The sequence below is a fragment of the Leptidea sinapis genome, chromosome 7, assembly GCF_905404315.1.
Source record: "Leptidea sinapis chromosome 7, ilLepSina1.1, whole genome shotgun sequence".
Classification (NCBI taxonomy): domain Eukaryota; kingdom Metazoa; phylum Arthropoda; class Insecta; order Lepidoptera; family Pieridae; genus Leptidea; species Leptidea sinapis.
The window spans coordinates 4460802-4484225 of record NC_066271.1 but is presented as its reverse complement, the minus strand read 5'-3'; the positions used below and the strand labels follow the sequence as shown (position 1 = coordinate 4484225).

General features: G+C 33.6%; 1 protein-coding gene across 11 annotated transcripts in view; it reads left to right on the top strand.

Moving 5' to 3' along the window:
• The window catches only part of LOC126965384 (dachshund homolog 2), a 235616-nt gene that overhangs the window by 25736 nt on the left and 186456 nt on the right, over positions 1-23424 (top strand). For 6 of the 11 annotated variants that reach the window (XM_050808953.1, XM_050808951.1, XM_050808948.1 and 3 more), the window contains exon 2: positions 13732-13758. The exons of the other annotated variants lie outside the window; for them this stretch is intronic. In XM_050808953.1, coding sequence (XP_050664910.1) covers positions 13732-13758 — 27 coding nt within the window. The remainder of the gene's footprint in view (positions 1-13731; positions 13759-23424) is intronic. 11 annotated transcript variants of the gene reach the window in all.

Below are 23424 nucleotides of genomic sequence, written 5' to 3'. Positions count from 1 at the left end.
ACATGAATTCCTCATTAAAAGCATCACATAGCGTCATACATCTATCTGTATATAATAGATATACATTTTTGTTGAATGTCAGTAACGCGACCTTGAATATTCTTCCATTTCCAAAAGTTCTGATAATCCCCAAGCTCACTCATTTACTCTCAAAGTAAACTGAAAATTTCATCAAATTTAACCGTTTTGTAGTCCAAATGGAACATTCACAGACATACATCGATTTTTTAATGTATATAGATTAACATTCAATGAATTCTGGCGCACCCAATATACCAACGTAATTGTCACGTGGAGGCTGTGCGTCGAAGGTAATAAATAACAGTAAAGTACATGTAATCTGAGCTGCGGTCAGCCATCATCACGAATGGCAGAGCAATAACAGAGAGTCGTACGATGTAATGCGCTGTGTGGTCACAGCTTGCTCACCATTCGCTGAATATATAGGTTCTATATAACCGTAGCGATGTATGGCCTATTTAGTGGCCAATATGCAGCAGACATGGATTTTAAAATATAAGTAACAGGACAAAACTGAATGGGGCAACTGTATTTTTCATCACACATACGCCATATTATGGGGCAACCCTATTTTTCATTACATAAACGTATAATCTATCTATCCATATAAACTATAACAGCAGTTAGAAATTTATTATTAATTATTTTTTATTGTCTTCAAAACTAGGCGTACCACTTGGAGTTTATATCGAAATTGAATATACAAGTTTAATGTATGGGCTTTGGTGGGCATATCCAACAGTCATGAAGGATTTTATAACATAACTAACAAGACAAAAATAAATGGGGCAACTGTATTTTTCATCAAACAAACGCCATATAAATTATTACAGCTGTTAGAAATTTGAAAGCTGTATTGGCTGCAAAACTAGGCGTAAATTTTGGAGTTTATATCAAAATAATAAAAATAAATATAGGTTCATTGTATAGCCTATTTTGTCGGCATATGCAGCAGATATGAAGGATTTTCTAATATAACTAACAGCATGAAATTTAATGGGGTAACTGTATTTTTTATAACACAAACGACATATAAACTATTAGAGCTGTATGAGATATAAAAGCAGCTATTAGATTAGGTGTAAAAGTTGGTGAACAACAATACACAATAAACATAATACAAATCGACAAAGTGTTTTAATATCGTACAATATAATTTAATCTAAATTATCTTTACACGCTGACTTGGTCCTTAAATATACTGTGATACTAATGTATCTAAGTCACGATCGCGCCTTTGTGTAACATTATTTGATCTGTCGTTTAGTTATTTGATAACATAAATATTATATTAGTTTACAAGTGCAAACCCGGCAAACGTTGTTTAGCCATATTATTTAAGTAGCCCGTGAATTGTTATATGTAATGAAATGTCATTGACTGAATTAGTTGTATTGCGAATTTATAGATATTTCTAAGTCAAAAAAGTATATGTTCCAGATAAGTAATAATTAACATATTTTATACTTAAACCGTCTTCAAAACACGCTGCATCTCATAGTATAAGTATTATTCTGATCGGTTCAGTAGTTTTTCAGTATGAGCGAAAGAAAATACTGGCTCTACGATTAATTTGTGGTATTTATAAGCGACGTTATCCAGCTAAAATAGTGTTGTAAGTATTAGTACTCGCTATCTTAAAATCGATACATCGTTATGCCAATGTAGTAATACAGTAGGAAATGCAATTATCTTGTGATAGCCCGTGATGCCTTTAAATCGCTGAAGCGTAAAGCGCTTTATCTCTTGCGTGTTTTTTCAATATGCAATCCATACAATCGCTCTATCTGACAATCGGTATTCTCAGGTTTTTCACATTCGTGAACAGTTTTAATTATTGTTTCGTAACTAGAGTGTTCGTGTCAATCGGGCATCAACAAGTATGATTACTTACTGGTATGTTTATAGAGTATCTACACACCGTGGCTAATAAACGGTATGGAAATGAGATCTGTATCGGATTCCGATGCAATTTATTTACTGTCGCTTCTGTTACTTTTATTGACTAATCGAATTGTTTGTAAATCGATTTTCGAATCGATAGTCGCTGGATCCGCTTAGTACATTCCTTTATCTTCTTCTTCATCAGCCGGAAGACGTCCACTGCTGGACAAAGGCCTCCCCCAAAGATTTCCACGACGATTGGTCTGGCGCTGCCCTCATCCAACGTATTACGGAGATCTTGACCAGATATTCGGTCCATCTTGTGGGGGGCCTACCAACATTTCGTCTTAAGGTACGTGATCGCCAATCGAGGACTTTACTGCCCCAACGGCCATCTGTCCGTGGAACTATGTGCCCTGCCCACTGCCACTTCAGTTTCGCAATCGTTTCGACTATGTCGGTAACTTTGGTTCCCCTACGGATCTACTCATGTCTAATTCAATCTCGCAGGGAAACTCCGAGCATAGCCCTCTCCTTTGCCCTCTGAGCGACCATGAGCTTTCTCATAAGGCCCATAGTTACCGACAACGTCTGTGTACCGTAAGTCATCACTGGCAACACACACTAGTTGAAAACCTTCGTCTTCATTCCTTCCCATCCATATTGATAAAAAAAAACATTGCGTGCGTACAAAGTACACATGTCAGAAGTGAAACCTGCATGGCGCATGAACCTCTAAACTGCATATGAATTCCTGGTACGTGTTGCTAGGACACTAGGAGGACTAGTTACATGATTTCAACCGCTATGAAAGACATTCCTACCACAACTAATACATATAATAATATGTTCTCCTGGTGTCTATGTAGTAATACGTCGTGCGCTTGGAGTCAGAATATATTAAGGTATACTCGCGCCATACTTAAGACAATCTCTTCTTTAACTATGATCGCCTGGTACCAAAACATTGTATAATGCTTCCTATCTCATTATCTCCCTTGTTAAATATTATGAATTGATGTGACTCCTCTTTTTACTGTCGCTTTTTCGTTTCATCGACTTTCAAATCACAACGAGGATAAAGAAGTTTTCACTTCAATAGTATGCATATTTCTGTCTCATTCTTTGCCGGCGTCATCCTACACATTTTTGTATTTGTGTCTCTTACATGTAGTTTTTTCCGTTGCATCTGGTTTGAAATCAGAACGATTCTAAGGAAGTTTCATTTCAAGAAACCATCGCTTATCTTAAGATAAGCTTAACCACTTACGATATTCAGAAACGGAAAGTCTACTGTAACTAACTTACTATGAATTAAACTCACACACATTTAATTATTATTTATTATAATGATGTTTAATTGGTAGCATTTTAATTTGTCGAGGAATAACTGACCCCGAAGATACAGCTTCAACTTGTTTCGGGGTCAGAGGTCCAACCCTTTTGACATCACTGCAAAACCATGTAAATAATTAACTAGTATCATATAATAAACAAATTACATTTTGTAATTTAAGTTATTTGCAGTGAGTGTAAAGAAATGAAAATAAAGTATTATTATTATTATTGCAACATTATTTATCATCATCTCATTATTTTCATATCATTTCATTTCTCATTTCAATCAATAAGATACAAAGACTACCAGTGGGATGCTCCTTTGCACAGGAAGCCGGCTAGTTTATGGGTACCACAACGGCGCCTATTTCTGCGGTGAAGCAGTAATGTATAAACATTACTGTGTTTCGCTCTGGTGGGCGCCGTAGCTAGTGAAATTACTGCGCAAATGAGACTTAACATCAAGGTGTCAAGGTGACGAGGGCATTGGAGTTCAGAATTTTTGGGTTTTTCAAGAATTCTGAGTGGTACTGCATTTTAATGGGTAGGGCGTATCAATTACCATCAGCTGAACGTGTCCCTTATCTTCTTAAAAAAGAGACAACATACTTAATACATAATTTCTCACCAAAGAACCAAATCGCTATAAGCTTGTTTAGTGTAATAGTATTATGCGCCAAGGGATAATTTTTGGTTCAATTTATTCCAACACCTGAAAAATATAATATGGCTTCACGTGGATTATTTTACGAGAAGCATTGATATGTAGCTCACTAAATTATACTAAGTGGGGCTAGCCCCTTCCGTTGCGATTTGGATGTCTTCATAATAAGTACAAATGATGTATTCGTGCTGGGAACATTTATATCAGGAAACCATTGTTTTTTACGACTGACGTAGTAATCATTATGTATGTCGTATATCACGGGGTGTGTTCCGAAGAGCTGTTTCAACTGATTCCTGTCACCGAATTCCACCTTCGCACGACACGCCACTAATTAGGATATCAGCCCTACTATCTGGATGTGTGGCGTGACTTTATTCAGCGTGCTATAAAGCTGTGGCGTGAGCTTCCTTGTGTGGTGTTTCCAGGACGATACGACATGGGTACTGTAAAAGAAATTCAAGTGCACCTTTTTTAAAAGGCCGGCAACCCTCCTGTGATTTCTCTGGTGTTCCAAGAGAATATGGTTGGCGGTGATCACTTAAGACGTTTACGTTCGTTTGTCCTCCTTTTCCATAAAAAAATGTAGTTCCTGGGTCGAATTTTGAATTGAGCATTCTCATTTCGCTACACATAAAGATGGTGAGGATAAAATCCTTATTTATGGCGTTTCACTCGAAGGTGAAGTTCGATGGCAGGAATCAGGTGAAACAGCTCTTCGGACACTATGATAAAGGCGACGGAAGACACACAAGAAATCGACGTCTCTACATAACACCAAGTGATCGAGCCGTTCAATGGATAAATATGGCTTTACTACATTATAGATAAACTCCCGAATATGCTCGCGTTGAATGAAATGATTTATTTGTATGAATCGTGGTAACATAGTTGTTAACAATTAATTGGTGTACAGCACAATTCGCCAATATATCGGCATACAAATATTTGATTGTCAAAATTGGAATTTTTATATTTATACGTCATTAATACACATTACATAGCTTTATTCAATAATATAATATAAAATAAACATTATTTTGTAGGTACCTCTCAAAAAATTACATTTAAATACTATTATTTTTGGATAAAGTTTTTTTTTATACAACATTTATCTATTAGCCATAATTAAAAATTTTTATGCATTAATGTTGAGAGAGATGTCTAAACATCTCTCTAAAATTCTTTGGAAGGTGGTTAAAGACCCTAATACACATAACATTTGCGTTAATAAGATACAAAAAGAAAAGAAATAAAGATGACATGTAGGTATCTATGAGAATACAACAAATCTCTTTGTCTAGAGACAATTTGATGCACCGAACTAGAAAATACTTCTGGGTTTAGCAGAAATTGTACGTAAGATTTTGAAGTAAGCATTTCTTTAGGAGCGTTGGCTTTTTTTTGAGATGAGAATAAAACAATATAACTTGCGACATTGTTACCGCTATTGTTACTAAAAAATACTTCATTTAAAATTTTCTGCACAAAAATAATATTTCTGACGGTTTTTTCATTTCTGTCGACACTGCCGGAATGCTACTGTTTTTTTTATAATCCTATAATATAATATATTGACACACTTTTTACACAAATTATTTTGCCCTAAGTTAAGCATATATAGCCTGTGTTATGGGTTACAAGAAAATTTTATATTTAATACAATATACTTACTTAAACATACATAAATTCATATAAACATACATAAATACATTTAAACATCCATAACTCGGAAACAAACATCCATATTCATCATATAAATGCTTGCACCTACCGGGATTCGGACCCGGGACCTCTAGCTTAGTAGGTAGGATCGCTAACCACTCGGCTATATAGGTCGTCACTATATCCTTTTTGTACTCCATACAACGTGTGTCCATGCGAAAATCGGTAGAAAACTCACTTAAAAGCATAAAAAACAAACCCATTTATAACATTGCTCAGAGTTTCTTTACGATAGCGAACTTGTTCTCAAGATATGCAGCAACCGTTGTTTTGATCGCAAACTTTGTATACAAAATGGTTCCTTACTTTGTGGAAATAAAGTATACATTACAATGATCTAAAATGTTCGCTTCTATTCATAAATTGTGGTCCTGTCCGTCGATGCCTGCGGTGATCGCTTCTGTTCCATCCACAGCTTCCATCGTATCAGTCTCATTTTTCTTGCTATGCTATGTTTGAACAAAAACTAATATATAAAATACTCGTGTCATGGTGTTAAACTTTGAACTCCTCCGAAACGGCTTGACCGATTCTCATGAAATTTTGAGTGCATATACGAGTATGGTAGGTCTGAGAATCGGACAACATCTATGATTCATCCCCCTAAATGTTAAGGGTGGTCTATGAGTCAGCATTAAAAACACATACAATTTAAAATTTTCACCTATCTACGATCAACAGTTACTTTTGTATCGCGATTTTAATATCGGCAATACAACGTTTGCTGGGTCAGCTAGTATAACTGTAAGTCTTTTATTGGGCGATGTATATGCCTCTACAATATGATCCCAGAAAATGTACAAAACAAATTTTTTACGAAATTTAAAAGAATTATTAAAAAAACAAAGAAACAAAAGAACTTTGAAAGAAAATAGTATTTGTGGGAGATTTTCAATATAATTGTTTGTAAAGTAACCCTTTTAATTAACGTCAAACAAGCGAATCTAATTCCAGTTTGGATTACAAGGAGCAAGCATGGACTTAAGCGATTCAGATGTAATATTTCTTCGGAGTGCAATAAATTTTAAAAATAAAGGATTATTCTTTGAACAGAAAGGGGAAGTCTTGTTAAGGTGTTATAACACGAAATATATTTGAAATTGTATTAGTTTTTAATCTTCTTTTTGTGACGTCATTTGTGTGGATTTCTGTAAATTATTAATAAAATGTCGGTTTCGGGAATAAGTATGTTATGTGCTAATATCCACAAATATGCAAGAAATTCTGAGGCGTTAAAAAGAATATGATATCTATAAAATGATTACAATTTTGTAATTAATTAATGGTAAATGACGAATTTATGTAATAATGCATATATACGCCTTATCACTACAAGAAGGCCACAGCATTAGAAACTAAAACTATTTTGAGTACAGAACTCTGTAGTAAGTACTCTGATTTCTTGGCTACCAAAGGTACCTGTTGTTATATATTGACATTGTGACTAGCTTAAAAATATATTGAATATAGCTATCACTAAATACACTAAATCACTAAACTCATAAACTTAAAAAAATATTTATTTATTTATTCATAAAAGGAATAAAAAATACAACACACTCAAAACATTCACACAACAATAAAAGTTTGCCTAATCGTAAGTTTTTCTTGCCGTTTTTACCATTGTGAGGCTCCTTTGCACCGGATGTCGGCTAGAATACCACAACGGCGCCGTATCTAGTGAAATTACTGGGCAAATGATAATTAACATCTTATGACGTCTCAAGGTGACGAGCACAATTGTAGTGCCGGTCAGAATTATTGAGTTTTTCAAGAATCTCGAGCGGCACTGCATTGTAATGGGAAGGGCGTATCAATTACCATCAGCATTACGTCCTGCTCGTCTCTTCCCTTACTGTTATAAAAAAAATTAAGCGATACTATAAAAATTCAAAAATGTATGGAGACGTCTTAAGATTTAAAAGTAAGAAATAATGTACTAATTGGCTTGTTTCCAAGCCGAATTGTGGGTGAAGGGAAATAAATGCCCTCTGGAGGATAAATGTACAATTATTTTCCGGGAAAAATGTTTGTAAGGCAGTGTCAAAAGTTTACAATGCCAGGTGCGGTAGAAGAGTTAATACCTACTGCATTTATGAATATTTAAATTTTTCCCGATGTATCTGGAAAACTGTTCTAAGACTTTAGATCATATTTTATATTAAAAAAGGGATTTGCGTTTTTAATTTATCTGCTTAGATAATTTGTACGTCTATAAAGACTGTGACAACTGTGAAAACATTGAATAAAATAGCGATGAACTGTTAGACTCTATTTCCCACAAAGTGACATATACATCGCGAGTGTAAGACTTAGCATGTCATTGCTGTAATTACATATCATCAAACCCGTACACTCGTTAGTCCCACCTATTTTTAAACCAAGAATAAACCTGCACTAATTTAAATTATTGTAATCTTACACACTTACCAGTGGAAGGCTCTTTTGCACAGGATGCCGGCTACATTGTGGGTACCACAACGGCGCCTATTTCTGCCGTTAAGTAGTAATGTGTAAACATTACTGTGTTTCGGTCTGAAGGGCGCCGTAGCTAGTGAAATTACTGGGCAAATAAGACTTAACATCTTACGTCTCAAGGTGACGAGCGCAATTGTAGTGCCGCTCGGAATTTTTTGGCTTTTCAAGAATCCTGAAAAAAAGACAATAACAACGTTTTTTTCCAGGGAAATGTTCTAGTGTAAAGCCCATTTAATAATATAAATTGTAAATAATTTTAATGTAAATAATTCTCTATTCATTCACATCCACCCTATTGATTACGTCTTGTATTTAAGGAGATAAATTTAACAAATAACAATTGAAATAATAATTAACAAAGTAAATTAACCGGACGAAATATTACGAAATAATTTGTTTGATTATCAAAAGGGGCGGAAAATAATAACGTATCATTTAATTGAGAGCTTACAAATTTCTAGCCCCTTGAGCAGCTCCGAGTGTTTACTTTCTGCGTTATATTCTTGTGGATCATCCTACAAATAAAGGCATCAACTTTTATTAAGTTTTATTAACTCGGTACTTCGGTCTGGTACTTGAATTAATCTTTTTTTACTAAAAAAAAAAAGAAATATGTTATAGTATTGCGTTACTCCAAAGTGTCCTAATTGGGACTCATTTTGACAGTGCGTGAAGTAGTTTTCTTTTTATGAAAATAAGGGACGAGACGAGCAGGAAGTTAGTTGATGGTAATTGATATGCACTACCCATTACAATGCCGTGCCGCTCAGGATTCTTGAAAAACATAATAATTCTGAGTGGCACTACAATTGCGCTTGTCATCTTGAGACATAAGATGTTAAGTCTCATTTGCACTGTAATTTCACTAGCTACGGCGCCTTTCAGACCGAAACACAATAATACTTACACATTACTGCTTCACGGCAGAAGAAGGCGCCGTTGTGGTACCCATTATCTAGCCGGCATACTTCTACTGGTAGCTGTCTTCTTTTACTTATTATATTATTAACACCACCCTGTTTACATAATTTCAATGAGTGCTATATTACTGGGAGGTTATATAGTGGGAGCGCTATATTCGCTTGTTTTAAGTAGATCAATAAAGTAGGTTTAATACACTACTTTCGTCTGTTTTGTAAGGCTGTTCTATTACGAATTTATTTTGTGAGTATGTGCAAATGTAATTCTCAATGCATTTTGCTAGCTTATTAACTAATTTTAAGGACAATGTCAATATGATCACAAATAAAATTTGAAAACAATTTTTTTATGAACGATGCGGGACTTTAATCCACGACCTCTCGCGTTCCGTGCGAGTGCTCTGCCAACTGAGCTAACTGTTCCAGTGACGTAACGTCATAAAATCTTGTATGCTTTGTTCAACTCTCAGGTTGTGGCTTGTCAATATCAATGATCGTCTTATTGTAACTTAAATTTAATTCTTCCCGTCAATCTTCAACGGACATTCTGATAGAATTCACTTAATATTAGGTGCTCACCTATGCCCATTGATAATAATTTTTTTTTTTAATTACTCCGATTCTATTTGGTTAGCACTAACTGTATACGGTTTTTTGGTTAAACTATCAACTAAACAAATGTAAATTAACTTCATGTACCTATTTAGAACTTCATCCATGGGATATCATTCTATCCTGCCTGGAGAAGGGTGTTGTTAGCTGTACTATAGTTCATGCTTTTGAAGCCACCATAGTTTTACTTGTTTAGTCCTGTGTTATTAGTACCTATATAAACATTTTACTCTTTATTATTTTATACTAGCCGTAGCTAGTGAAATTACTGGGCAAATGAGACTTAACATCTTATGTCTCAAGGTGACGAGCGCAATTTAAGTGCCACTCAGAATTTTTGGGTTTTGTTTTATTTTATCCCTAATTATCATAACAAAAAGAAAATATATATTAATTAAAAATTCCTACCAATCAGAATATACTAAAATAAGACATATACTAATATAGAGTTGCTCCACGGGAAGAGATTATGTATACCACAAAATCTAAGGACAGGACTCTTACCAAATAGAAATGTGGTCGTCAACTTTTCGCTAGCAAACAGTAAAACTATGACTTCATATCGCTTCTAATATTACGAGCCTTAAATAGTCTCCTAGACCCCCACATCCCGACTGCCGACACATCAGTATCAATTGGAAGTCATACCTTGGCTGCATCAATGTAATAAAACCTGTCAAATGTAATTTATCTGTGTGACACAACTCTATTGAGTTTTTGAATCGTTCAAATCAAGCGCGTTATTGTAAAAGATGTCTGGTTAAACAATAATGTACTGTGCTTCTGCTTGGCGCCTAAATTTAGATTGTAGTTCGTCGAAAATTCAATTTGAAATATTTTTTTATAATCAAAGAAAGATTAGAATTCTTTGTGGCCAGTTATTGACTGGAGATTTGTTACGCCATGGGCGGATACTTACACCGATGATAAATTGTATTCAGTCACTCATTCTTCAAAACTTCAGCTCAAGTTTTTGAATTTTCAACCATAAATCTTGGAAATAGAGTGTTATATACAACAAGTTTACAATAATCTAGTGAGAATGAAACAAAAATGTTAATTTAAGTGGTATAAGATTGCAACGATGCATTTCGCTTGATGATCTTTCATATATTGAGTACGAATGACATGGCCGAGTGACAAATGAACGCCATTTCATCATCGGCTAATTTGTATGTAAATTATGATTATATTATTGTTTACAGCTTAACCGGATTCCTGCCGCCGAATTCCTCCTTCGCACGACACGCCACAAGTTAGGATATCATTCCCACCATCTGGATGTGTGGCGGTCCTCCACAGTGTGGTTTACAAGGAGCTTTCTTCCACGTACAACAAAGCTGTGGAATGAACTTCCTTGCGCGGTGTTTCCGGGACGATACGACATGGGTACCTTCAAAAAAAGCGCGTACAAAAATTAATGTTAAATTACACTTATTTACAGTTGTGTCGATCAATCATGGCCGCCAAGCCATCAGCCAGTTCAAATGTCAAACGAACCTAGGGTGGCGGTGAAAAAAAAAGAAAAGCAGAATTGCCATTATTAAAAAAGTGACTCTGACTTTATTTCTATTGTCGTGTGTCGATTCGGGATTATTAACTGACTTGCATTCTTTTTTGTGTTATAATATTGATAGATCGGTTTTTTCGAGTACTTTTTGAATTGTTATGTGCACACGTTATGAATGTGAGAGTGGTGTTTTAATGTTATAGTTTCACACAGATTAAGAATTAAGATAAATCTTTAAATATAAATAACATCTCGTTTACAATTCGTTACAGACAGAACTCAGCCTGAATATTATATAGTATTAATTCATATTTTATTTCCTAGAAAGGAAATTGAACGCAGTATGGAAACCGTACGATATGAGAATGATGATTTAAATTAAATACTTTTGAAAGGATTAAAACGCGTGTTACTATAACTGTATTTTTACATTTGATTTTTGCGTTACTTTCATGATTATATTTTTTAACCCAACGTTTCGTGACCTTTGCAGATCACTGCAAATTGCTTTGCGTCCGAATAAACCTATCGTAAGAAAGTTTATTATTTATTCTTGGTTTATTTCCAGTTTTAACTTTATATCAAGTATATTTGTAAGACCATTACTTACTAAATGTATCAAGAAATAGTTTCTAAATGGCTAATATATTTCCTATTTTTAAAGCAAATGAATCACTTATGCAATACATATTTGATCATTTTCTAAATGGACGAGGGATATCAGAATTGGATTCAATTTAACCAAATTGACTTTCTTCAATTTTACGATTTCGTTTGCGTGATTTCGTCCGGTAATAATATAATAAATTCGTCCATTGGGAAAGGGCGGCCAATACCGTAATGACTTAATATTAATCGTATTGTTGAGTAAAATTATGGAGGAGGTTATTTGTGTGTTATGAGTTACGTATGTATTAGAACGTTTTAAATACCGGATAATTCATAACGTCCTTTGTAGAAGAAAACTCAAAATTCATTTTGAGTGTTCTCCTAAGTGTACCATTATCTTGAAAACTTGATTGTGGATACCACAACGGCGTCTTTTTCTGCCGTGAAACAGTAATGTGTAAACATTACTGTGTTTCGGTCTGAAGGGCGCCGTAGCTAGTGAAATTACTGGGCAAATGAGCCTTAACATCTTATGACTCAAGGTGATGAGCGCAATTGTAGTGCCACTCAGAATTTTTTGATTTTTCAAGAATCCTGAGTGGCACTGCATTGTAATGGGTAGGGCGTATCAATTACCATCAGCTGAACGTCCTGCTCGTCTCGTCCCTTATTTTCATAAAGAAAAGCAGGGAGATACAATTTTTTAATTTTGCATGATATGTTTCATTCAAAGATGAAACAAAAGATGATAAACAGACATGTCTCCTGATACTAGGATTTACTAATAAAGTTATTTGATCTTTGTGCTACTAACATATTATGGATAATACTTATCTGAAATAAACATTTACTTATTACTAACAAAACTGTCAGAAACATGAGATTCCTATATACTTATTCCTATATAAAAAAGTTTCATCACAATTCGTGAAATAGTTTTGAAATAAAACAATCTACACCTTCGCATCATACTTATGTTAACAAGGCAATAAAAATAGTTTTTCGATTATGCTCTGTTAGTCTTTTTCTGTGACTTATTGTGCCAAGCACCACTTAATATTTATTTAGTGATTGTTTTACTTGAAATAATACGTCGAATTTGATACGGACAACGTTACGGGTCTATGCAACGATATATTACACTGACCTGTGTAAATACCACTCGACAGGCTATATATTTCACAGCAAATGTTTATGCCTATTTGAAGAGCCACTCGCGAGTGTCCAGAGAACTAATCTTGACGTATTTTGACTAAAGTATTTTTGCATTTTGAATTAATTTTGTTCCTTTTCCTTGTTATTTATGCTTCAAGAATCAACGTATTAAACTACACATTTTTCTTTGGAAATAGTTTCCCACCACCTATCGATGTTTGCTGAGGTTGTATTCAATAGTTTTAGTACCGCAGACTCTCGCTACATGGCCAACAGCGCCAAAATGGCGAATATCAAACAGGCACAAGAGCACATTGACAGCCGCCAGTCCAGTGGTATATAGTAGAGGTTAGTGAATATATTACGTGGAATGAATGACAAGATGAAACATATCGTAAGAAAGCACATCACACAGCAAGTAGCAACGCAGGCCAGTCGCGCTATAGACACGCGCCCACGCCCGACTCGGCTCACATCTGTATCGCGTGCAAGCGCACTATAATATCACCGCACTCAGGAGTCAAGCCGTTTCATGCTACCCCATATTTTAACAACTGTCCTATTACATCTTGCAATGTTATTTTTAACTGTTTCTGCCACATTATTGTTTGTTCCCTTTTTAATGTTTACTTTTCATTTTTGTATCACGATGCACCTTTTATGTTTTGGTCGATTTCTATTGTAACCATTGAATTGATATTATTAAGATTATTATAGATATGATTTCATGTAAATTTATCTGTGTATTTGGAGAAAGATTTGTTTTTAAATTTATAATTTTCAACGATTTGGATGGAATTTTTTCTTCATTTCAGATGCCTGTCAATGAAAGCGCCCGACAGGTATGTCCATAAGTTGCTTGCGCATTTTGGATACGTTTGGAAACTCGCGAGTCCTGGGTGTAGCCTGGAAGACCACGACGTATCAGATCGCGACGCTGGATTACCGCACTATCCACAAAAGATTGCTTTAGTGTGTGTCATTTTATTTGTTATGATTTAGTCACAAATTCTGTTCACCATAAAGTATCACATTTCATCTCTCATTCAGTGAGTCTGCTTCCAGGTTACACCCTTATGTTGATAATAAATCCTGAACACAGATAAATTTACAATCAATATTCGCTTTTGTGTATTGATTTAAGCATGTTTGTTTTATTTTATTTTAGTGTCTTCTTTGAGAATGGTAAGTTTAGTTGAAAATAATATTCCAAAAATATCTGAACATGAAATTAAAATATCTGTTTGTCTGTCAAAATTTATATGTACATGGTGTTTATACCAAAAGACCTATTATCAAATATGTGTGTCTATATGTCGTTTTGCTTCAGTTAATTTTTTTATCGTTCGTAGGAGTAATTTAGGCTATGTCTCTTCTAGAACACTTAGGATGCCATTCAAAACAATACTTATAAAATTTCAAAATACTCTAATTCCACAGTCAGATTTCCATGAAAATTATATACCTATCACCTACCCTTTTTTTAGAACTGTCAAGAAAAAAACAGTTTCGATTTCTGAACATATCTATGAGAAAAGAACAACGTCAAAAATCATCTCATAGATAATTATTCTCAAATTTAATTCAATCAACAATTTTATTCATTAATCATTAATAAAGCTACCCCCCACATGTATCAAACATGGATACATTTTCATTAATAAGTATTATCCAATAATTTACGCTGGAAATTTGAAATGTTTATTAAGCAATAATACTGTTATATTGCAGATTGTAATTTAATTACCATATATACACAACATTAACGGCCTTACAAACAAACTTGGCGTAAAGTTATACCTGAGAATAAATCAAGAACATACAAAATTTTGACTATATCGTTGACAACACTGTCAATACAATAATAATTCTGAAGATTTCCGAATATCAGGCAGCCTTGCAAATAAACGTTTGGAAACGTTATATAAAATGTCTATTTGTAAAAAATTTGCATATACTTGGCTTATTCCCGGTATAACTTTATATCAATTATATTTGTAAGGCCGTAACTCTAACAGACCGATGAACTGACGTTCGATCTTATGACAAATAATTGTGATGGCCAAATCGTAAGGGATTTAACGCCTCCGTTGGCACACTTCTTTTGTTGGTATCATAAAGCCAGTCATTAACATGTTTGATAAAACGTTGAGCCGCACAAAAACGACCATTGCGTTTGTTGCTACTGTGGACTCCCCACTGGGATACCTCAATGAGGTATGACACCATGCTGCGGTACTCACAACACGAACAATGATGCATGTACCTTCCTATCCATGTTCACTGTGCCTGAATTAAGTGGTTTTATAAGTGTTAAATATTGAATTTACTACTGCATGGGACTGTATTTTTGTGTTTGGGAATATCGTATGCATATTATATCTATTAATTATTATAAATACAATATAGGTAATGGATAAAAACTTAAATAAATATATATTTTTGTTTTATAATACACCCGAATAATTTTAAACGATATCTGTGAAGGTTTTATATTTTAACTAGCTGACCCGACACACGCTGTTCTGTCAATAGAAAAAAAAAGATGTAAGAATTTGGGGATAATGTATTCTAAAGCCATCGGAAATGTGTAATCAAAGTTGATGAGTTAAATATGAAACAAAAACGTATTTCTGAATGATTTTATGGTATGTAGTAATAAATGATAATGAATTATATTGTAGTTTTGTAAACAGTAGTAAAAACATGTAGAAGACATTACCGCTTTATAATTATCAATTTTTTATGGTATTAAAATGGATATGGTATGTTATCCTTTAGAGACAGATATATGCCAGCGGACATTTTCGTAGACCTATATAAGACAATTCCACCATACATTATTTTCTTACATCTCAAAGGTTTTCGGTGAAAGATCCCAAATAATTAATATATACAAAAACTTAACAAATTATATACTAAAACCTTCCTCAAGAACCACACTGTCCATTGGTGAAAACACCATAAAAATCGGTGCAGTGGTTTCTGAGTTTATCGCTAATAGACAGACAGACGCGGTGGACTTGAACTTGTTTTATAATATGTAGTGTAGTGATGGAAAGTATGGATACATGAAGAATCTCATTATTATGTGACTTAAAATTTTGCATTAATAATAAATAGAACAACAATATTTAAACTAAATTGCCACAGAAACCTCACTCAGTGAGATATAGTTTATTGCCTAATGGAATTGGATTTATAAAGATTGATGGCATTTCAATAACTCTATTTTTTATTCAGAGCTCCTAATCCTAAAATGGAATGGAGGACAGTATTAAGATAAAATACATTATTACGAAGCTGTGGGATTGTATTTTTGTATTTGAATAATCTTGTAAGAAGACAGGTTTGATCCTGTTTTAATATTATTTTAATTCAAATCCGACTACGATTGACCGTGTTTGATTTCATACGTTATTTTTTTACAGAATATGCTAACTAGTGGATCATTTCTTAGTAAGTAATAACCCTTTTTTGAAGTGAAAACTCTTAATTCATCTAGTATATATAGATATATAGACGCTATTAAGTACATGTATAGATATTTTTTTTATGTGAATGATTTGCCTTTGCCTATGATCGATCTATGTACTATAATAAACAAGTAGGTCGATTTTCGCTTGAATATACATTTCCTAAATAACTGTTATCATTTTATTAGACACTGAAAGTCTACCAATTGTCATACAATCTATTTCGTGCAAATATAAACCTAACTGTTTTTATGATTTTAAAAGTATTATCAGCAATGTTGGGCATAAATCAATTTTGTCGATGGTACTCAAATCTCTTTGCCTTCGTACATTTGACAGGAATTTGAAAATTCAAAACTATTTGCTTCTTAGTAAAAATATGCTATATTTTTTTAAACTGTGAATTATGAAAATTTTTTGATAATGGCGTATTGAGTGGGATGCTGGGATTTGTAGGAGAATTGTGTACATGAATAAAGGGCATAAAAAGGCATAAAAGGCATTCATTTTCTCAATATTGATTCCTTTAGAATTCTTTTTGATGTCATTTCTAATATACTAGATACTACTACCGCTTCGGAAACAAATGGCGCTCTGAGAGAGAAGAAGCGGCGCAAGAAACTCTACCAGCATTCTTTTTTTGCGATCTTTTTAGTAAAAAATTGAATTGTACCATCCTATATTTTGTACTATTGGAACTCTAGTTACGCAAATATTATTAATAGTTACTTTTAACATTGCAAATAGCCAATGGATCAACTTTTTAGTTTTGGATTTGACAATATCCCGTTATCAAACTTTTTTGAGATAAAAACTTACATTAAGGATTGGTCTCCGCTGCGCTCCAACTAGATACCGCAGGCGTAGTCGCAAAGTGCGACAACGAATACTACGCCCAAGTGGGCGTACTAGAGCCAGTCTCGAAAAAAGTGTGACGTTGACGTGCTACATGTTCTTTTAAACTTTACTAATAATAATTAATTTTAATAAATAATACTACAAGAAATAAGTAAGACACTGGGATCACAATATATCAACAGTAAGTATTATGTATTTTATTGATTTCAATGTAAAATAACACGAAGCGTATGTTACAAAATTTTACGCACACAAGCATCTAATAGTTGCCGTAATAAAAAAGCTATTGTTCTTAGGTAGTGCGGTATATAGTCGGAGCGCAACGGAGACCAATCCTTAATCAAAGGATACAATTTCTTTTTACTCGCTAATGACAACAGATCAAAACTTCAAATTAACATAGCTACTGAAATCATACGTTATTTCCGAACTAGTTACGCTTAGCCAGTAAATATAAAGTAATTTACGACATTGCGAGTAAATAACTATCTATAAAAATGATAGAAAATGATTGTGGTGATTATAAAGGACCGGTTAGGTTATAAGTGCTATTTCAATTACGCAAACTTGCATTTACTTAAGCAAAAAAGAGGCATAGAATTACAAAGTACTTGATCTTGTATAGGCAAGCTTCCTGCGAAGGTACGAAAGAAAAATGTGCCTCCTTATCTCATAAACTAAGAATTCTATGGAGCGTTCTTAGACTTTGCTAAGACTTAACTTAAGTAAGACTTTGCTGATTGTGATAAAACTTGACTTTTGTATTCGGCTGTTTTAGCAACCTTCCGTAATCAGCAAGTACCCCGCGCCGCGGTATGCCAAAGATCGGCGTGATTTTGGCGCGCGCGCAGCGGCCTGTCAATTTACGTGTTTTATTAGATTGCTTATAATTATGGTGATATAAGAGTATGTATAAGAAAGCTATTGAAACAAGCTATAAGACCATGCAAGATTAACTATTTTATAAACAAAATGAGAGTCAGAACTTGGTCAGGGCGTAGTGTGCCGTACGGCACTTTCGATTTTTGTGTATATGAACAATCTAGTGCCAAAGGGCACTTCCCGATTTTGGAAGGTTAAGCTCAGTATAATATCAAATGACTATAGAAACAAAATAAAAGATTATGATAAGCTTACACTTAGCTACGTTTTCGTAAGTAAAGTCTGAGCAAAGTAGGTACTCTCTATAGATCTCAGCCTAAAATCCTTACATACCGTGTAATATATAACACTTAAAATTAATTGGCAATATTTAAACTTTGAATTATTAAAATTAAAACATACCTGATCGTATTTCATTCAGCGCATAATCTTCGTACACATCGGTGACAAGCAAGTTTACTTTCCAAAAATAAAATAACTGTGATTTACAAAATTTGGGTTCATTGAAATAAAATCTGCATTTGAATCTAGTAAACATAAATCACAAAGGATCCGTTTACCTTCCAACACCTTTTAGGCTCACAAAGGCGGAAATGGAATAAATACTAAATCGGTAACCCCTTTGGACGGACCGTGGGTGATTTTCACGACGGAAAACGAAATGAATTTGAAGTGTGTCGGAACTTTAAACCACCAGTGTGGATTTGGCTTTCTATTTTCCTAGGAACGTGTCAGTAAAAGTTCCTTCTGTTGATTAACGGCCGTTCCCAATATTCAGTCTATCTCTTACTTGAGATAAAAATCGTAACTCACTTTATCCGTGCGTGCGGTTTGTCAATGGGACGACGTATAGCTTGCCAGCGATATAAAGTTTGTATTGAAATTGCAATTCACTTCCCAATATAAGGCGTTAAGAATGACTTATTGGGTATATTGGGACAGCTTCAGATTATTGACAGCTAATTACTGACAGTAGGAAGTAGTAATTTATCTCTATCTGTAGATAGTATATTGGGAACGGCCGTAAATTGCTTACTTTAGCTTTAATATTTATGATTTTGGAGGTTTATTTTATTATTGAAGTTAAATTTCTTTTGGCATGTTAGGGAAAAATTATTAAAGTTAATTTTTAACACGCAAATTCGACACCCTGACGTTAGCTGGTCAAGTAGACCATTTGTATCATACTTCAGCTACCAAGCCTTTTGTTACTCATATGTTTAGTGAACAACACCAACCAATACCAAACGACGTGAATTAAATAAATTTAAAAAAAAATATTTAATTTTATATACAAATTTTAAGATAAACAAAATATTTTCTCTCCAATTGTATAAAAATAATTTAATGATATTAAATTACACGTTATAATAATATTCATTGGAAGTATTTAATACCTACCTTCAATATTACAATTTTGTTAATTTTACATTTACAGGCAGAAAATTTTGTAAGGTTTTTGTTTTATAGCGCCAAAGAAGTTTAACTTCTTGCGTGCGTGCAAACCTAAGTACAGACATATTTATTCTTAATTTTAGGCAATCCGATTTTGTAGTGTATACCTTCGAATTAGTAATCTACGTTTGCAGAAAGTAATTAATGTTTAACTGATAATATATTAAATTTGAAGAGATTTGGAAATCCTTTATAGTTCTGTCATTCAGCCAACGTTTGTTATTTAAGTGGTTTATGATTGCAAGAATTACCCGCTTATGGCAACACGATCACGCCACATGAGCTTGTAAGAAGGATTAGCGGATTAGAAGGAATGATGCACTAAGTATTACATGAGTGTATACATAGTAACTAATAATGTCTCTTACTCACTTGGATTTAGACTTGTGGTTGTACATCCAATTTGAATAATCTAGAGAACTGAGATATTCAATTCAAATTCAAATATTTTCATTCAAAATAGGATTTAAAATCAATTATTGAAAGTAAAAAACTACTAACTACTCGAAAAAGTATGCCTCAGACCTAAAAAGAGCAGGCCAGGCGCAAAAAACGCAGCGGGCTTTTTTTTTTTTAAAAATTGTTACAATGTAACATCGTATAATAAAACTTTTTATTTGATAGCCTGACGGCGGTCGCTCCTTTCCCAATCTGTCGTATCATTGAAAGTCATTTATGTTATAGTAACCTTTAACACACAAATGTTTTTTAACAATTATTTTGAATTTCGTAATACATTAGTTTTGAAAAAAATCAGGCATCTTGTTATAAAATCATAAATATCGCCCCACAAAAGACTTACTAACTCGACTTAGCCAAGTAGTAGGCGTAATAAGTTTATGTTTGTTTCTGGTGTTAACATAATGGTTATGACATTTTCTGGTAAATTCACTTATGTGCCTATGTACATACATAAAATTATCAAGAATATATTGAGAGGCAACAGTTAAGATATTATTTCTCTAAATTTTGCTCTCAATGATTCTTTATACTGTTAACCTTTTTAATCCGTTTTCACAGCCAATCTGATCAATTTCATGTAATTTAGTATGCACGTAGTATATATTAGGTATAGATATTAAGATAACTTTAAAGCAAAAACTTCCATAACTAACTTCTTAGGTATGTTTGGTTTTATTTAGTAATTGGTGTAGATTATGGGTATCACAACGGCGCCTATTTCTGCCGTGTGAACATTACTATGTTTCGGTCTGAAGGTAGCTAGTGAAATTACTGGGCAAATCAGACTTAACATCTTATGTCTCAACGAGCGCAATTGTAGTGCCGCTGAGTATTTTTGGGTTTTTCAAGAATCCTTAGCGGCACTGCATTGTAATGGGTAGCGCGTATCAATTACCATCGGCTGAACGTCCTGCTCGTCTCGTCCCTTATTTTCATAAAAAAAAAATATATATTATATTTATTTTTTTAAATTTTGTAACATTATATTATCATATGTCAGTATTCTTAAATAATTGTAATAAAATCACCGTAAGGTTTTTTACATATTCTCATTTCGATTTTTTTTAAATTTTGAAACAATATTTTCGTATTTAGTGTTGCGAATTAAATAACGTGTATCCGGTACATTGGTTGTCACTCACCGTACTCACCCAGATGAGCGCAGAGGCGTAAGGATTTCCACCACTTTCCCTCTCCTCATACCCTAGACCCTAGCTGAAGGGTGTTCAACAAATTCCGGAGCTACACTCATAGGTATAACTTATTCTCTAGGTACTGTACTTAATCATAAGTGTGCTATAAATAGTCACTAATAAAAAGATGTAAATAATGATGTAACAAAATAACAAATAAACAACCGACTTCAAAAACAATATTCCAAAACAATAGATATAATATGCACTAAAAAGTATCAAAATAATTGCGTATTTTTAGTTGGAATTACAATGGGACCAGCTTTCAAATATAAAAATCAGTTCACCCAGTGGAAAGTTTTGAGGTTACAAACATTAAAAAATAACATACAACCGACGAATTGAGAACCTCCTCCTTTTTTGAAGTTTAGTAATCTTTAAGTAAAACTTTCCTAACATTTAGTTCTGTTTGAGCGAAAATAAATTTATACGAAATAAATGTTTATTAAGCGATTTTTTGCCTATCTTTTAAAAGATAACATATTAGCCATCAGAGCTTATTCTGTTTCAATTTTAATATCAATGAAGTCGGTCACGTAAATTGCCGGTGAAAACAAACCAGTGGGAGGCTCCTATGCACAGGATGCCGGCTAGATTATAGGTACCACAACGGCGCCTATTTCTGCCGTGCATTAATGTGTAAACATTACTATCCATTTAAATACATCCATGTACATTTTGGTCGCCGTAGCTAGTGAAATTACTGGGCAAATGAGACTTAACATCTTAATTATGTCTCTAGATGACTAGCGCAATTGTAGTGCCGCTCAGAATTTTTAAGTTTTTCAGGAATCCTGAGCGGCACTTTATTATTATGGGCAGGGCGTATCAATTATCATCAGCTGAAAGTCCTGCTCGTCTCCCTTATTATAATAAAAAAAAATCCGATGGTTTTGAGTCTGAATTTAAAGTTATGTTAAAATATGTAATATTTATAGTTTCTTTAGTAATTTCCTCTGTATGAATGCGATGGAGTGATATAAACAGAGTTGAAAGTAAACACTTTGAGGGTGATGGTCATTCATGTAGAAGCTAGTAGACACATGCCCAATGTTAAATTGACTGCAGTAAGCAAATATGAATATTGCCAAGCAGTGCATTAGTAACTGATATATTTGTATGTTTTGTTAACCTCTAAGTGGAAATTGTAGCCACGGTTTTCATAAGACAAATATACTTATATTGTTCCTAAATCTATTTAAAGATTTTAGAAGTGAAAATTGTTAGATTAGATACTTGCAGTCGTGCTTTCGGGAGGACAAATACATTTCTAAAGCTATATAATTCATACTCCGATGATCCAAACTCTCTGATATGGCAGCGACTAAATTAGTAGGTTTATTATTCTTTAAATTAAAGTCAAATACTTTGCGCAGTTACTTTGCATTGCAACATTGCACTTTACCTCCTTACCTTACAATCTAATTTTATATATAGTAATAGCTGACCCGACAGACGTAATTCTGTACATAATAAATAAAATACTGTTTTTTTATGAATTTGTCAATAATATTTCACAACAACAAGAAATATTTCGTAAAACATGATGCCCTGTTGTTATAATGAAATTGTTTCACAGCAGAACTGTGCGTCAATAAATTCTCTCATAGAAAATATGTCTATACATAACAAATATTGGAAATAAAAATAATTATGGGTCAAGTCGAAATAAAAACTATCCTATCTCTCATATGGACTAAACTGCACTCCATGATGTAATCTCAATTAAAAACTGTTCATTAGTTTAGGAGATCACTGGAAACAAACATCAGGACACTGGATTTATATAAATAGAGATTAGAACAATGACGTTCTATACATACGCCATTGGATTACAGCTATTGTAAAATATTGATGGATTTAAAGAGTGACCGTTGAGATACTTGTATGTTCTTCTCAGCGGCTCTTCTTTTTCTGAACATATGGTCATTCAGTAAAATATAAAAATAATTTAAAAAACTTTGAATAAATTTTATTTGACATTGTTTTTAGATCAAACTCGGTTCGGCGGCTGAAACTAACTAAAAAGTGAAACGTTTACATATTTTACTAATAAATACACAAATAAAATTTGAAAACAAATTTTTTTTAACGATGTGGGACTCGAACCTATGACCTCGCATTCCGAGCCATAAAATCTTATATGCTTTGTACAACTCTCAGGTTATAGCTTCATCTACAG